The 18,971-nt window shown below is 36.6% G+C and overlaps 1 protein-coding gene across 1 annotated transcript in view; it reads right to left on the minus strand.

Moving 5' to 3' along the window:
* cstf3 (cleavage stimulation factor, 3' pre-RNA, subunit 3) overlaps positions 1-18,971 on the minus strand; it is a 115,796-nt gene that overhangs the window by 69,535 nt on the left and 27,290 nt on the right. Inside the window, exons 2-3 of the mRNA XM_060838572.1 lie at positions 12,870-12,971; positions 12,478-12,573 (exon numbers count right to left, since the gene is read on the minus strand). Of these exons, the coding sequence (XP_060694555.1) occupies positions 12,478-12,573; positions 12,870-12,971 (198 nt within the window). The remainder of the gene's footprint in view (positions 1-12,477; positions 12,574-12,869; positions 12,972-18,971) is intronic.

Raw genomic sequence — 18,971 nt, forward strand, 5'->3', positions numbered from 1 at the left:
AACTAATTGTGCAGTTTATGAAAATCTCAAAAAAAGTTACTCTTAAATTGATCATTCGCTCCAGTTTGAGGGTCAACAATAGTGAAAGTAGATCAATAGTTTGGAGTAACTTTAACCTCCTGAAAAGATTTCAGAAATGTATTAATACAGTATGCACTATTTATAGCAATCAGACAAGATCCACTTGGTTACTATACCAAAATAAACCACATGCATGAAGTGGTAGTGTAATGGTAATGGCAGTGGACTACTAATCCAAAACTCCTGATATTCTAGTGACAGGGCTTAAATACTGCCATGATAAAAGAAATTTAAATGTTTCAATTTTAAAAACCTTGGGATAAAAAGTTGTCTTAATAGTGACCATGTAACAACAGTCAAATTTGTAAAAATCACCTGGTTCATCAATACTTTTGAGGGAAAGAAATATCATCTATACCTGCCTGGCCTAGACCTGACTCCTGACCCACGGCAGTGTGGTTGATTGTAAACAACTCTTTAGGAGACCTGGAGTGAGCACCAGCTAGCAACATATCCCATGAACAAAATAAAAACAAACTTCAGTCATATTATCAATATTTTGTTATCAATAGTAAGAAAAATGCTAGAATCTTGACATTGTGCCTTCAACTAGATGACTGCATGAGTCTTTGCTACACCCTAACTTTCCAAATTAACAGAATTTGTCAATTTATTTTACTGATATTACAATCTAAAACAAATATACTCAGATGCTCCAAATGGCATTCAAACCAGTGGCTAGATCAAGAGTGAGGGGGAAATATTTCTTTAAAAATAAACTAGCACTCAAAAGTTGTGGAACATTAGAAAAAAATTTAAAATTATTCTTCTGGCCCCAAAGCTGAATGCACTTGCATAAAATTTGCAAGTGTGACAACTTTAGCTCCCCCATGTGTTGCACAGTAGATTACACAAGCCTCAGAATTGATATAAAAAGGTTAAAATAATGCTCAAATACTTGCATGCACCTAATGCTGTTATCATTAGGTGACCAATGATAAAATGCATTCACCTCTGTGACCACAGCATTCTTTCCAAGCGTACACTATTCAAACATGAAAAACAGCAAATAATTTGGTAACTGGGCTATCAGAATTTAGGGCCCACAGAAAAATAATACATTACAAAAATCACCCTCACTGGCAAAGTTTGCATTTAATAATGCCCATTCTCAGTTACATTAAAAGTAATGCTGGAATGGCTTCTTCAGCCATTGCAATGTTTCATAAAATTCAGGCTTCCATTTCACTTCAGAGACCAGTCAATAGTCACCTCACCAGACTGGAGTTACATAAGCCAGGCTAAAGATAGATATCAGGTTTACTTCCCTATAAAGGGAGCATCAAGAAAGAGAGCTTCATAATTACTGATAATATTTGAATTATCAAACTGTCAGTGAGGTCTGAACTAACATTGTATGGATTACTAGCCCAGTAATATAGCAATAAATGAGTAATACATGAAGATAAGGCTGACTGACCTCAACTGGACAAAAGCAGAGGCTACATTTTGAGCAAAGCACTAGATTTGCTTTTCCTTCTCCACCTGTTTAAAATGTTATTAAATTCTAGAAGCCTGTTTCCATGAGAGGTCCAATTGTTATTTGGCTGGAGGAAATTACAAGGTCTTTCCACAATTCTTTGACCAACACAAAAGGTATCAGCATTTCACAGGTCGTTTGTAGCAACACTTTTGATTCTGAAGGAAAATTAAGAGAAGTTTGAAGATTTTGCAGCAAGATGAAAGCATAAATCCACTGCCAGATGGGGGGAAATAAAACAACTAATTAAAGGTACTTTTGAGCATTATCACTGTTGCCAAAGTAATTAAAGGCTCCTTTAGGGGCTGTTAGCTCAAGTGGTTGTACAGCTAGAGTGTGAATCAGATTAATGCCAATAGTGCGGGGTTCAATCGGATTCTGGGGGAGACAGACTTGAGACCTGTCTCTTCTGACCTGTAGCAAGGCAGCAAAAAAAAAAGGCACTTGGCTCGGATTAGAAGACATGCAGGTAATGCAAGCTGATTTTAAAAACTATCATAGGGTTCAAAGTGCTTGTCAGTTAAATCAGTACGAATAATCAGTCCCAAGATTCTGTAAACACAAGTGCATAACAATTCTGAAGTAACAAAGTAAGAAGTCAACTATAGCCAGCGATTTTGTGTGTGCGCGCGCGCGTGTGGGGGGGGAGGGGGGCGGGGAAAAGAAAAAGAGAGAGAGAGAGAGAGAGAGAGAGAGAGAAACACTTTTGTACTCAGTAACTGCTTGTCTCAGAAGAACAGGAGTCACCATAATGATGCAGTAAGAGTCCTATGCCTCCCTATCCCAGGAGAACAGGACTCCGGCCAACATGCTAACCCAATGAGATGTAGTAATAATTGAAAATCAGCAGACTGGAAATATTAGCTGGGTCCCATCTGTGCATCTGCAATGTCTTTACTCACTGGGTTTGAAGAAACTGAGTCAGTGAGATTTTATTCCTTGCGATGTTTTGCTGCCGGTGTTTAAGTTAGCAAAGAATAATTTCAAAACAAAAATAAATCATTTTTAACTACAGCAAATTTTAATTGTTTAGATGATGCAAGAGTCCACAGAGAAGAATCAACATCTGCTGGTCCATAAAACATGATTGTGTAGTCTTGATTAGTTTTATACATAGCATAAATCAAAAAACAAACATTTACCATTTGGTTAGATTGTGTGATCTTTTATTGTGTTAAGCCTGTACATTTTATTGCTTAGCTCTATGCATTTTACACCCACATGCATGAATGTCATTTGATTGTGTTAACTAGTTTAAATCCATGTTTTAGCACTTGCATGTAACATTCAGTATATGGCACCGTTTCATTTGGATGTAACATTCACATTAAGAGAAAAATAATGTATAGGCAATTCCAAGCAAACGTGCATTGGTGCAGTGGGAGCATGCCAGTGCTGTTCTGGTATTAAGCAAATGTCCACAGGTAAAAGTTAGTGATCATTTTTAATGAACAGATGACATGCTACCAAAATTTTAAGAGCTCAATTGCTAGTCAAGCATTGCTGAAACACTCACTAAATACAGGTCATCACAGCATCAAACCATCCTCAAAAGACTTCCAAAATTAAATATGGCACCTAACCTAAAAATGTAAATGGAGAGGAAATAAACACTATCTATTTGAAGTTCAGTTTAAGAGGTGTGGTCATTAAGATGTGTTTGGAGAGAGAAAAATCAGGAAGCAAACAATCACATATTGCAAATGCTAATGACTCAGAGGACTTAGCCATTTTTAACCTCTACTAATGTTTTGAGGGAAGATGGAAGATACTGCAGACTCCAGAAACAATATTAGAATTATAAATTTAAAACTGAAAATAATTTTATCCTCAAATATGAATAAAGTACATGAAAGTCTTTCTAACACAATCATATAAAGGCAGAAGCAGGACTGGCTATTCACCAGAGTGTGTTCTGCCATTCAATATGAACATGGTTGATCATTGAGCTCAATATCCCAATCCTGTCCTCTCCTCATATCCTTTGATCTCTCTAGTCACAAGAGCATTCTTTACCTCCTCCCCAAAACAATGTTTTTGCCTCAACCACTTTCTACAGTAGTGAATTCCACAGGCTCACCCCTCTTTGGGTGAAGCAATTTCTCATCAGTCCTCAAAGGTTTACTCTTTAACATTAAGGTACGATCCTTGGTTCTGGATTTCCCCCACCATTGGGAATATCATTCTTGCATCTAACCAGTCTCGTCCTGTTTAGAATTTAATAGGTTTCTACAAGCTCCCCCCTCGTTGTTTACACTCCAGTGAACACAATCCTAAACAATTCAATCTCTCCTCATACATCAGTCCTACTATGCCAGGTATCAATTTGGTAATCCTTGGGTAGACTCCCTCTATAGCAAGAGAAAGGGGTGGCACGGTGGCTCAGTGGTTAGCGCTGCTGTCTCTCAGCGCCAGGGACCCGGGTTCAATTCCCAGCTCAGACAACTATCTGTGTGGAGTTTGCACATTCTCCCAGTGTCTGTGTGGGTTTCTTCTGGGTGCTCCAGTTTCCTCCCACAGTCTAAAGATGTGCAGGTCAGGTGAATTGGCCATGCTAAATTGTCCATATTATTAGGTGGATTAGTCATGGGTAAATGTTGCTCTTCGGAGGGTCGGTGTGGACATGTTGGGCGAAGGGCCTGTTTCCACACTATAGGGAATCTAATCCTTCCTCAGATAAAGGAGACTAAAGTTACACACAATATTCCAAGTATGGTCTTACAGCAAGACATAGTTCTTCATGAACTTGAATCCTCTTACTACGTAGGCCAACGTATACTTCATCTTTACTGGCTGCTGCACCTGCACACCTTCAGACACTGGTGCATGAGGACATCCAGGTCTCATTGTAAATTTTGGTGGGGGAGGGGGGAAGGGTGTCAAATAATAGTCTGCCTTATTTTTGCTATCAAAATGAATAAACTCTCATTCATAAAATTGCAAAAGGGTGGAGCCCTGTATCTCCAGGTCTAAAAGGGTATATTCCATGGCCCAAAGTCAACTCAGATGACATTCAAAGATCGCTGGCAGTCACTTTAAACTGGGTTTATGCCTTTTGCACATGACTATAAGGAACCTAGTGACAGGTTAAAGACACCATTCCAAAAATGGTCAGAAACTGTTGAGCTCTTTCTGTTGTCTATAGTGTAATTCACAGCCATTTGAGATATCATTGATGGCCAAGTTTCTTTGTTAAAAAACTAACAGCCAAGAGCATTTTTGCTCTCCAAGTCAAATGCTAGAAATCTGAAACAAAAAGAATGTTGGTAATATCCAGCTCAGACAAATTTCGCTAACTTTCAGTTAGTAAGTTTGCAGGCCAATGCACAATGTATTTCAACCGAACAACAGCATTTTGGGGTAGGAGTCAGGCTTCTCTCCATAGATGTTGCCAGACTTGAGTTTTTCCACTGTTTTAATTTTGTTTCTGATTTACAGCACCTGCAATACTTTCAGTTTTCATTTAGCATTTTGGTAAGTTTGAAACCAAAACTATCGTTTGGACAAAAAACAAACAAGCTATATTTGAAATTGTGTTGGCAAGAGAAGTTGAGTAAACTGCAAACGATCCATAATTTCAGGGTTATAATCATCTGTGCAATTTGCCAAGAGGTATAGATGGGGAAAGCACAAAGGTTTCAAGAAATTGTGCCCCAAAAACAGCATAATTCACTCACTTAGCTTCAGTCCCCCAGGAATTAATGCAAACTCAATGTCATAAATAACCATGTTCATCCAGAAAATTCTATACAAATATTTTATCTTACTCTGCTTCCTAACACATTTCCAACATATTTATAACAAAAATAGAAGCTGCTGGAAAAGCTAGCAGGTCTGGCAGTATCTATGAAAAGAAATCAAAATTAATGTTTCAGGTCTAGTGAACCATCCTCAAATCTGAGCTTTTCCAGCAACTTGTTTTTGTTTGACTTACAGCATCTGCAGTTCGTTCAGTTTTTATCCAGTCTATTTATTTGATTGTTTGTAACATTTATATTTAATCTTCCTGATATTTGATAATGGAAAAAAAGCTTATGAAAACTATCCCTTCACTGTCTCTTATAATTTGCAGATGTCAATGTCTAACAGATCAATTATGATGTTTGGAGTTTTGTTACAGTGGATCATAGTTCAAATATGAGTAAGGCCAAAAGAAAATGTCCTAGATTCCACAAAGGTGAGCAAGTGATCGGATCACAGAAATAACTCTCAAGAGCCTCAACTCTTTCTAGAATCTAGAAAGTACTAAATAATGCTTTTAACTTTTTCAGCAAAATGACTTCTGATTCCCATTACTGCTGGGGAATATTCCAAATTGATTTTTCGGATTCATCCATTGACTGCAACTAGTTTTTTTGTTATAAGTCAAAACATAAAATACCCCAGTTGGGACAGTCTAGCAATGTTATGAATTCTTCACATCACAAAGTAGCAAAATTAAACCTTCCAGTGTATGAGTTAATGCAAAAATAAAGGATCTCAGTTCTGTTGTTACATTGGCTGTCATCTGACAGCCAATCTACAGAAGCTGTAGAAATTAACTAGCACAAAAAGGAGGGGTTAGATTACACAGGAAGCAAATATATAACCAAAATTAGTTTGCTCAACTAACTTCTATTTAAAGACTTAGGTAAGTTAAAACAAATGCAATTCCTCATCTGCACTTTAGAGAATCAGGAATCCAACCAGCTACTTGCTGATCAATCTTGAACAGAGTTTTTGATGCAGTGGAGGGCAGTGAAGAGAATAAGTAGCACCAATTTAATGCAGAAATTTTCCATTAGTCAATCTTCTGTGGTATGACACAGAGTCAAAACAAATCACCCCCTTTGAGTTCACTATATTTAGGACAGCAAAGATGCAAGAGTTTTAATAAGACATCATACATTGTCCTTTTTTGAGATACTTTTATTATTCAAAGTTAAACAGCGAGTTACAGCAATTTGGGAAGCAGCGAAGCAGAGACATTTTAACCAGAGAGGTAGAACTGATTGGAGTGTTGGAGTATCTGCAGTTCAGACACTACAGTATGACAGAAGAAAAAGTCTAGTGTACACCATGGCAGGTTTACATTGTAGATACAGACACTGGAATTTAATGGACCAGAAGTGTCAAAGCTTATCAGAAAGCAAGATTTTGATGACATCAAGTGTGCACCAATGATAAGAGCTTAAGATATAAATATATGAGAGATTAATTTAAGGAACGTTAAACACAAATATAAGGAGGAACATTCCTGACTTTGACAGTTCAAAGCTGAGTTAGAACAAAAGTTTTAATAGAAGTCGGTCAGGATTCCTCAAAAATGCAAAATGAAATAGTTTAAAAAAAGATTTTGCAATGAAATAATGCAATGTTTGCATGGAAAGACAGGTTGAATTTGAATGTTTTTTAAAAATAGTTTACTGGATATAACCCAAAGCATACAATTTTCAAAATACAACTAATTACATTGTACAGCATTTCATTCATAGCTTCAGTGTGTATGCACATGGGAGGGGGATTGGACAAACAGGAAAGCACAGCTAACCATTATCATATTCAATGTCAAAATGGTTATAGGGACAAAGTAGCCTACATCTGTTTCTTAGGTTGTGTTAGCTATTGCCTAAACAAAGTCAAATAGACAGGGGTCTATATTAAAGTTGAAAACATTCAAATAATTTCTCTCTGTTCCCCACCCTTGGCATTTAAGTGCATTGGGAGAGTTCTGTATCATACTAGGTGGGAGACAATGGTGACCTTTTCCATTATTTAAATATACTGCATTCAAAGATCTCTTGTACCCTGTATCACATCTGACTAGTTTCATCATCCAGAAAGAGGAAGGATTTAGGAAAGGTGAATAAATTTCCAGCCTTCCTCGTGTGAGGATAGTTGTAAAATAAAATGCTTAGAAAAGATAGGCCTTTAGCAAATTTAAAAGTTGGCAAAGCTTAAAATTGGAAGTTTTCATTACATAAGTTGCATCTGCTTTTCATATTTCATTTTAAAAGTATATACCATCAATAGATTGAACATTTCCCTCAAGATTAAAAAGGTGACGTCAGACCATAGAGCTGCTTTCTCAGTGAGGCAACTGGTGGTAGTTTAACCTGGAGGACCAGCAGCATTAGGTCAAGAGGAGAGGTTGAGGTGAGTCCTTCATGGTAGCCTCAGTATGGGAATTAAAACCGTGCAACAAATTAGTTATCCAGCCAATGGAGTTGACAGATCAAAGATTAACGTAAGCGTAGAAATTGTCTTGTCTGTTGTTGATTGAGTTTGTTGCTTACACTAAGTTAGGTGGAACAGATTTGAGCAGTAAGTTTAAAAGGATTTAGTGTGTGGCAAAACTGTGACAAATGTAAAGTTCATTGTTGGGAAAGAAAAGACCCAAGATGGACAAGAATGGTTTCTAAATGGCGAGAAACTAAGAACTGGGAAGGAACACAGTCCAAAGCCATTTGACAAGTATGAGAAAAGGTCAATGCTCTCTAAAAAGAGAGGTAGAATACAAAGGGGTGTAAGGTATTACACCAACGTAGGGCTGAACTACATACTATATTTAGTTATGGGGACCACATTTCATGCTTTGGAAACACCAGAATGATAGCAGGGCTAAAATTTAAAATCAAGTTAGAACAGAAATTAAAACCTTCTCTACCCAAAATAACACTCATCTAATTGAGAGGTTTTATGAAAAGATATCTGTAAGAGTGAAACCAATTTTCTCTTGTGGAAACAAAGGGTAATAACTCTAGTCTTTGAATACCTGGAATGGGATCAGATAACTAAGCTTTAAAAATAATTGCCATGGGGTAAAATCTGTTATTTAGAAGCAAGCTCAGTTCAAAAATAGTTCTATATTCAAGTATAATCTGGAATGTTTCGTGCAGGACATCTGTTATAAATGGGAGTTTGAAGAAAAACTTTGTAAACATTTCCCCCCCTCCCCCCCCCCAACTGTATTAACGTTAAAAGAATATGAGTTGCAAAATGGAAATTCTAGCATCGATTAAAGTCTGCCATCTATACAGAACCTTTCATTACCGCCAAACATTCTAAATGCATTTTCAATATCATGAAGCACTTTTGAGGCACATTGTCGGAATGCGGAAGCCAAATTGCACACTGCAAACTCCCATAGGTTGTAATGGGTGATGACCAAATAATTGATTCTCTTGAATCTGATAATACAGATAGATATTGGCCAGGATGTTGGCTACTCCTTATCTGCTGCTAATTGAGCTACGGCTGTCACTGCACAGACAAAACAAAAATATTTATTCTGCAATAATACATCACCATCCCAATCTCCAAAGCAGTAGCTAGAGTTTTTTTGTATTTTTTCTACTTTGGCCATTCAGATCCCCAATAGCAAACTATGGGTAGTTATGTGTGGTATACCTGCTTCTATTTAAAATTTGATTGAGACAGACTGAATCACATCATCTTAAGGCAATAAAATGGCAGGTACAAAAACAAGTATCCTAATCTTTTGGAGTACCCAACTTCCTATTGCTACTTTACCTTCCATAAAACCATCCATCCCAATATGCTCCAAAGTAATCATGCTGTGGCATCACATACAAAACAGAGTTCTGAAACCTATCAAACTGCAACTGCTAAAAGCATTGCTTTTGCCACAGTATACACTTGAGGGGTTCTTGTGGTACAGTGGTAGTGTCAATATCTCTGGACAGAAGACTCAGGTTCAAGTCCCACCTGCTCACAACAGGTCTGATCAGATTGATCAAAAATATCTATACTAATCATATAATCATAGACATCGTAACCTTTGGTCTTGCGTGATAATGCAGACCCATTACCACACTGCCTTAAAACAACTTGCGACTGGTAAGGATACAAGTATAGATATTACAAAATGAACCTTCTAATGTGCCCACCTCGTTCTTGTGCAAACGTGTTTGACAGTTTTTGCTTTTCAGTAAGTTCTGCACAGCAGATGTCTAATATATGAATGTATATATGGAATGCACTAAAATGAGTTGTAAAATAAAATTCTGAAATAGTTATCTCGGTAACAAACAAAATTGAGGGCATTACCACAATTCTAAAATACACATTCCAGAATCCAATTTTGATTTCAAGTGTTTCTTCATTCTCTCAATTTTTCCTCTGCATACATGCCATGTTGAGAGTGGTCAAGAGTAGAAGTGCTGAAACTCACTTTCAGGAATCAGTTTTGCTTCAATAGGAACCCACCATCAAGAAATCACAAACAAGCACACAAAGATTTTATTTAGCTGCACAGTATATTGCCCTGATTACCAAATGCTCCTGTGCAAGTTAAGTTTTGTGGACTAACACTTAGAATACACAAGTAATGCTTGCTGGGTAGTGCGTGTTTAGACATGTCTGGTGAAGACGAAATCAGGCTTCATAATTACCTGTTAAATATTTGATTAAGATTTTTCTTGTGAGATGCTAAAGGACATTTGTGAAATAATGTGCCATCTCAAGGCAGCTTTTGGGAGACATATGGGAAAGTTTGACAGGGAAGTGTTACAACAATATGTGGGTAGAACTTATTGCAATGTTGAATTTGTGAATCTAAGATATCTGATAACTCAGTATAATGGGAAAAATTCAAGGTACAACTTACTGTTCTCAATGTTTGTGTACTATCAAGCTGATCAATTCTACTTTAAACAGATTTCATTTCAAAATTACTGCCTACACAAAACAAAGCCACAATGCTGGGCTGTTATTTTAATAATTTGCTTTACACTAGAAAATACATAGAAGATTGAAATCTCAGTGCAGATTAAATTAGTCTGCATCTCTCATGCTCTCTTGAATTTACCTTAGATGCCTGCAAAATTCATGTAATCTCAAATTTCTAGTACTCACCACAATTGCTGTTTCCTAACAAATTTTATACAAATAACCACCTGATAAACATATGAACCTTATTTTTCATATTTATCTCCCCAATTAACTCAGTTACATCAAGTATTGGGACACTTTACCCTATTGTCTAATTAGCCATGTTACTTTTATTGTCAAATTTGCTTTTCAAAATTTATAATACGATTTAGATATTTTGTTTTCACATTGCAAGAAGCAATATTTTGTTGCTATTATCCCTGTGCATTTACAATTAGTCTTTCACACATAACAGCTTCTAAACTTCTGTTAATACTTATGGCTCCATCAGTGGAAGGCAGAAGACATCCTTTCTGTTTCTCTCAATACCTTTCTCTTCTGCCCTGACTGTGCCTAGCAGAGTTCAGAACAGAAACTCAAACTGAATCACACGATCTCCAATTCCATGGTGAACATTTAAAACACCAAGTTTTGCCAAAATTGAATGTTATTTGTGGTAGGGTTGCAAAAGTCATACGAAAAATGAACAGGAATGAACTGATTGACAAAACAAATTTATCCAATCCAAAAGATGAGAAAAAAAACCCAGGAAAATCAGTTCCATGAAGCATATTAAAACAAACAACTAAATCAGAGATAGTGTATAAAAACAATGCCAAAATGAAGACTGTAGTGTCAACAAAATACAGGCAATGTTGTGGAAAAAAACAATTTTTTTAATGATTCTCCTGTGCAAGATTACAGCTCAGAGGGTTCTTTTTGAATTAAGGTCACATTACATATTGTTACAATTGCTACAGGATTAATAAAATAACATTATATCCATCTGGTAAAAAGTATCAGCAGAGAACAAAATTCACTAATAAAACTATAGCTTGACCTGATATCATGGTATCTTGCAGTTTACCAGGTTTGTGAAAGCTGCATGCATTTCAAACTAGTAAAAAGAAATTGACAAATGGCTGGACCTGAAGTTATTCTGTGGAAGGATCAGTTTGCAACAACCATGATTAACTTGGTCTCAATCCTGTGTTTTTAACTGGTGTGATGGTAGGTGGATGATGGACAGTGCACTATCATTCTAGACACTGCCTCTAAGACAACAAAATCACATTAAGATATGGTATACATTATTGTTAAGTCTGTTTCCTCAAAGACAATTAGCCTTTGTGCAACAGTGACAACTGAAATGTCATGGCATGACAAACCCTTGTTTTAACTAGACTATGTATTGTACCAAAACAATCTCTCAGCAAGAAATGGATGCTGAAAGTCAATATGGACCATGAAAGAAACAGCAATTTTTGTTAGGACCTGGTTTCAAAACTCAATTTTTTCAAATACATTAATGTTCATGTAATTAGTAATGACAAACAACTAATATTAACTACTGAATATGAAGGTTGTTTATTTAAATAGTTTATTAAACCAGGACTTTAATATAATGTTACTTAAAAGCATTAATTTAATTACACATATTCAATGACTTAATCTTTTGATTGTGTCTGGCATGAGTATCTAAAGCATTTATTTCAAACTTTTTATAGATAAAAAGAAAGCAAGGTCAGAAATAGCTGCAGGCTGATGAGAACAATGCTAATCCCTAGATTGAAATAAAGTTTAATCAAACAATACAGAATTAAAAAGGTTAATAATCTCTCCTGGAAAACAAAATGCCTCAGCTTGATAATATACTATTAAATACAAGATACTGTGAGTGAACAGAATAAATGAACTCTAAAGAAATGACACGGGAGGCAATAAAGAGACACATGACAACTGAATAAAAGGCCAAAGCACATCAGATACCATTAAAGACTATTTTAATGTTGTTGCAACTTCAACATGCAACAATCATTGGTGTGCAATAGGCCCACCCATTAAAATTTCATTTAAAATGCTTTAAATCCCTACATAAAATACAGTCTGTATCTACAAATATTAAGTCCCGACCATCTTTAGTTTTAAGAGTTTGAATATTCACCTAAAACGATTGTCTAAAATAACTCACTGGTGTGAACTTCATGAAGCAGGGAATGTTACTTTAAAATTAACCTATAAAATTAAGAAGAAAAAGTATTAACCTCAGCTTCAATGTATAGTTTCCAGAATCTGCCAGAGCTCGGGAACTGGGTAACAAGTCGCTCATAGGTCTTCCGCGCTTTGTCTATGGGTTGGTTCTAAAAGTAAAAACCATCAAAAGTAATTTTTTTTAAACAGTGTTTAAAAATATGCAGTCATAAACTTTGGATGTTTTCCTCCCCAGTCATCTATTTGTCTATGGGTTGGTTCTAAAAGTAAAAACCATCAAAAGTAATTTTTTTTAAACAGTGTTTAAAAATATGCAGTCGTAAGCTTTGGATGTTTTCCTCCCCAGTCATCTAAATAAGAGGCAATATCCACAATTGCTTTAGAAATCATATTGTGCAAGTTTTTGAACTGTATAGCAAACAAACATAACCCTATTTCACTAAACCTGTGCCTCTCGTATGAGAATGCTCCATGCATCAAGGTCATATGGATTTTCTTCTAATTTCTTTTCTGCCTTCTTCACTTTTTCAGGAACATACTCTGGAGCCTGTGGAGAAAAAGAGCATAAACTTACACGATCATGTGTACCACATCTAGCAGTTTTATATTTAAAAACTGAATGATTCAAACACTAACAAAGCTGCATCAACTCATACAGCAAATTACAGAAAATTTCTGTAATAACCTTTGAAATTAAAACACGTAAGTTCCATCCCCACAGCACAATAATACTGAAATGCTTAAATTTTGAACATAGATGGTTATAATGCATGGAGATCATAGCGAATCAGACAGCATCCACGGAGAGACAAAACTAAATGTTGAGTGTGGATAACTTTTCAGAGCTCTCTGAAGAGTCATCTAGACTCAATATTAGCTTGCTTTCTCTGTGGATGTTGTCTGACTTGCTGTGATCTCCAGTATTTGTTTTCAGTACAGATTCCAGCATCTGCAGTAAGGTGTTCCTTTACTGGGTTGTAATACAACTGGATGGGTGGAGTAAAAATCGGTTTTAGCAGATTAACAGTTTGAACTTGAGATCAATGTATCACCTTCAAAACATTCCTCTTAAATAAAAACTAAGGTTTTGACCAACTTGAAAATATTAAGCATTCCATCAACTGAAATAATGTGCCAATACAAACAACTTAGCATCTTTAGTATCTGATTTTTTTTTTTACATAGAACATAGAAAAATACAGCGCAGTACAGGCCCTTCGGCCCTCGATGTTGCACCGACCAAATCCTACCTAACCTACACTAGCCCAATAACTTCCATATGCCTATCCAATGCCTGCTTAAATGACCATAAAGAGGGAGAATTCACCACTGCTACTGGCAGGGCATTCCATGAACTCACAACCCGCTGCATAAAGAATCTACCCCTAACATCTGTCCTATACCTACCACCCCTTAATTTAAAGCTGTGTCCCCTAGTAACAGCTGACTCCATTAGCGGTAAAAGGTTCTCAGTGTCTACCCTATCTAAACCCCTAATCATCTTGTACACCTCTATCAAATCTCCCCTAAACCTTCTTTTCTCCAATGAGAACAGCCCCAAGTGCCTCAGCCTTTCCTCATACGATCTTCCTACCATGCCAGGCAACATCCTGGTAAACCTCCTCTGCACTCGTTCCAATGCCTCCACATCCTTCCTATAGTATGGCGACCAAAACTGCACACAATACTCCAGATGAGGCCGCACCAGAGTCTTATACAACTGCAACATGACCTCAGGACTCCGGAACTCAATTCCTCTACCAATAAAGCCCAGTACACCATATGCCTTTCTCACAGCACTATTTACCTGGGTGGCAACTTTCAGAGATCTGTGTACATGGACACCAAGATCCCTCTGCTCATCCACACTACCAAGTAGCCTACCATTTTTCTTAAATACAGTCAACAGATCATGCCATTTTTAGAGGTAAATCCCTCAATGCCACACAAAACAGGAAGGTGCAGTTGACAGGACACCTGAGTTAGAGACATTAAATTAGATTAAATTCCCTACAGTATGGAAACAGATTCTTCGGCCAACAAGTCCACACCGACCCTCCGACGGGTAACGCACCCAGACGCATTCCCCTGGCTAATGCACCTAACACTATGGGCAATTTAGCACAGCCAATTCACCTAACCTGCACATCTTTAGATTGTGGGAGGAAACCGGAGCATCTGGAGAAAATCCAAGCAGACACACAAGGTGAATGTACAAACTCCACACAGATAGTCGCCCAAGGCAGGAATCGAACCCGGGTCCCTGGCGTTGAGAGGCAACAGTGCTAACCACTGAGCCACCGTGGTTACTGGATACAGAGAGTAGGTATGCAAAAAATGGGGCAGACCACCAACTCCCAAGGAAAAAAGATGTACATTTTAAAATATTAGGTATTAGGTACTTTGGAAGAGTTTGATGTTCTCAAATCACAAAGGAGAAAATTATTTCTCAGGGTTAAGAGAATCTTTTTTGAGATGGGATTCAAAATAAGTTTGCAAAATCATTGAAGTTAGACTTTGGCATTGCGAAGTGAATTCGGTACTCTGCCCTCCACATAAGGCTGGTAATAATCTGGAACATCACAAAAATCTGTGAATTCTAGCTCAGTCAAAACTTAAGAAAGATTGGCAGATTTTTTTTGCATTCTCAAGGATATATAAATCATAAAAATCATGTGACAAATCAGTTTTAGAACAGGCCAGAGGAGCTGAACGGCATTCTTCAGTTCTTACATCTGGGTTCAAATCCATGCTTGTGCACAATAATTTAAACTGCATTTTATACTGGAGTGAAAGGATAATTCAGCTCATCTTGACTTAAAAGTCAACAAACCAACATAGAGTTCAAGCTGAACAGTTTTTACAGAGGATAACATCCTGAAATTGCAAAATAAGTGATTGCTGGTGGGTTTTTTTTTGGTACAACCCCTCTAAGGTCAGCAAGTAGTTAAGTAATTCAGATAATGCATTTTCCACATTCAATACTAGGTCTGTCCTTAATCAGCTTATCTCTGCCACAAGCATAAGTTTGGGATTGTAGCAATGGGAAAACAGGAGAAAACGTTTTTAAATGAAACGCCTTTCACTGAAATACAGCATGCCTGTGAACAGCAAGTGAAGGCATAAAATCACACAACACCCTGATTTACCAAATACCACTGGCACTCAAACAAGAAGAATGAGAGACAGTTACTGGATACAAACTGCATCACCTAGGAATAAGTCAATGATTTTAGGAGCGATGAGAAGGAGAGATAATTGGCAAGACAAATGCACTGTAACTTCATTTACAGAAGACCTGAATGTTAATGAGATAATTGTCTTGAAATAATGTGTTGATGTATCTTAATTTATTGACAGTTGCCAGTATCCATTTTGATAATATGAAATTGGAACCTAATAGGTCAAATGAACAATTTAAAAACATTCCTGAACAAATGTGTCACATAGATTCCAGACCACATCTCATAAGAGCAAGGTCAGATCAAGATCATCACTTAAATGTTGATGGTATCTGGAAACACCTAACATTTGCCCATCTGATTCACTACCCACAGCAGCTTTGAAAGTTCACATCTCGACTTGATCATACATACTGCATGCTGAGGTAATAATTATAATCAAAATAAAGCAAACATATTTACTTAAACTTCATCCAGAAACATTAAGGCAACCTCCTTTTAATCAGGGAAAGGTGTAGGAGAATTGAGAAAAATGTGACGTAAAAAAGCACATATTTAAAATGTGGATCATTCTTGGGTGAAGTAATGTAAGAATGCAAAAGGTTATTCATTTCTTATGAAAGCAATAAGGTATTTGACCATCACTACTCAAAGCTCTGCAACATCCACAATCTTCTAGTCAAACTAGTAACCATGATAACTTGCAAGTTCTGATTTTACAGAAGAAAATAAATTTGTAAAGTCAAACTCTGCTAACTCAAATCTAAAATTTTACCTCAAGCCTTGAATCTACATAAAGAAACAAAATAAAACAAAGTCAAAGTCTAAACCTATGTGTAAGAGTGTTAATCAGACTCCCATTAAGGTCATTTTTCTCCCATCAAAAGGAGTATTGCCAACACAAATTGAATATTTCTCCCTCATTAAGAGGTATAACTCATTCGACTGAGTAACACGAGAAAGTTACAAATAAGATAATCAGCTTCCAATTATTCCCCCCCCCTCACGGTTTTGAAATACCAGGAATTCCTTGACATTTAAAAAAGGTACTGAACCATTTGTGGTAATTGAACTTAAGCAGTAAAGCTTTACTCATGATTTAACACTGGAACGACACTGAAGCTGCAGTGTAATCATTTCTTTAGACAAACTGGTTTGAAAGTATGAAAATAACATTTTTAGAATTGTAACAAGTCAGTAGAATCAACTGATTAGATTTGTACAGAGAAGCACAATTCTGTAGATAAGACCTAAAGATTCTCAAGTAATAAATGCACAAAACATTCAATCCTACCCAAATAAAATTTATTTGCTAGTTTTTCTTTAATCACTTTGTTAAGTGTTAGGACAGAGTATGGCAGCTGTTGATAGTTTGGTTACAGCCAAATGATTACTTGTAGATATTCTCATGGAAAATATTAGCAGCTTCAATAACCACCAGAGATCAAATCACTAACCTCTAACCAACTACAATGCAACTTATTCCAAGATGGCTTAAGGCAATATCAGCAGTGGAACAGGAACTAAAACTGGAGCAGCATGGAGGGTTTTTTAAAAAATGGCTGGAAGTTTACAGATGGACAACAGATGGCATGATTGGATTTGCACACATGTCAATGTTAAATCCAAGATGGAATGAAATAAGATATAGGACTGAATTAAGAAGGAACTTCTTCACCCAGAGGGTTGTGAATCTATGAAATTCCCTGCCAGGTGAAGTAGTTGAGGCTTCCTCAATAAATGTTTTTAAAGCTAAGATAAATAATTTTTTGAACAGTAAAGGAATTAAGAAGAATGGACAAGTGGAGCTAAGGCCAGGAAAGATCAGGCATGATCTTATTGAATGGTGGAGCAGGCTCGAAGGGCCAGATGCTCCTGCTCCTAGTTCTTATACATATGTGCAACTTATACTGAAATGACATTGAGGAATTTTTCTCCATAATAATATACAGAAAACTTTTTATTAACCAGTACCTATGGGACCGGGAGTGAAGGAGGTGGTTGATCAAATATTCTAGGTGATCAAGAGGTCCACATAATCAATGTAAAAATACATACTAAATAATAAAAAAAATAACGCAGTCAGTATGCACATTTTTATTTTATTTACAGCATAAATCACAAATATGACAACTTTGCTTTAAAAAAAACTTATTGGCAATCTTTCCCACAAGAAATAGAATAAGTAGGGACAGGGACTATAATTTAGGCAAATGTGTTTCATACCTAGCAACCAGAATACATACTATGTACACTTACCCCATACAAAATGAGATAACAGTGACTCAAAAGCATCAAGACAGGATGGCGGTGCAGACCTGCCTTGTATACAATGCACACAATTCACAAAACTGAATCAAGTCTAAAACAACCACAATGAAATATTACATTTAGCTCCTCAAAGTCAGTATGTGAATGTATTAGCAGACCCTCTGCACAGGCAGTCCAGGTGGCATAGTAGTCTGCCTTCTATCTTCCAAATAAAAGACAAAAGTCCAACACACACACACACACACACACACACACAAAGCTGTACAAGCCATATAAGTCCCAATTTAAAAGTCTTTGCTCATCAGCTGACAGTAGATGAGTACATACAAATATCAGCATCCTCTAGAAGAGGCATTATGAGCACATAAATACATGACTACGGATCTATTTACGTGAGACAAAAACAAAAAGGTACTGAAATGATTGGTAAATCTTGATAAATCTAGAAAATGTCCAAAGAATATTGTCACAAGTTTAATGGGGCTGTATGCCACCTGCCTTATTACAGGAAGTCAAGTTTATGTACAACTCTAGAAAAACAGACAAGAAAAGCTTTAGGGAGATAAAAGATAGGTTTATTGTTTATTAATTGATAGAAAGCCTGGTTGGAAGAGATGATGGACCTCTGTACAGATAATTTCCAAGCAATCATTTTTGGTCTTGGTTTTTGTCCCAAAATACTACAGAGTTAGAAAGAAAAGGTTTCAAAGTTTTCAAGTTTCCAAGTCTCAAACTCCGTCCCTTTCTTGGCTGGTATATTTGGGAACTTTAAAGTTTCCATCTCTCAGTATTTTGGCTACTTGGTAAACAGTGCAAAGTTAACTGTGATCACTTGCTGAGACTTGAAACAATTCAGTTTCTATCAAAGCCTTGTTTGGAAGGCTTTTTCATCAATCTATGGCTGTTAGCAATACAATTTTGTCAAGTAGAAAAGTAGTGAATTGAGAATCCCTCAATTTTCAGTTGCTTTTAGACCATTGATCTATCAAAGTGTTTTCTTTCTTTTGCTCTTTTTAAGTGTCACTTAGAGTAGTATTGCCTTGTGTTGCGATTAAAAAGGGACAATTCTAATTCTTATTCTAGTTCTAGAGTTC

The sequence above is a fragment of the Hemiscyllium ocellatum genome, chromosome 18, assembly GCF_020745735.1.
Source record: "Hemiscyllium ocellatum isolate sHemOce1 chromosome 18, sHemOce1.pat.X.cur, whole genome shotgun sequence".
NCBI classification, from domain to species: domain Eukaryota; kingdom Metazoa; phylum Chordata; class Chondrichthyes; order Orectolobiformes; family Hemiscylliidae; genus Hemiscyllium; species Hemiscyllium ocellatum.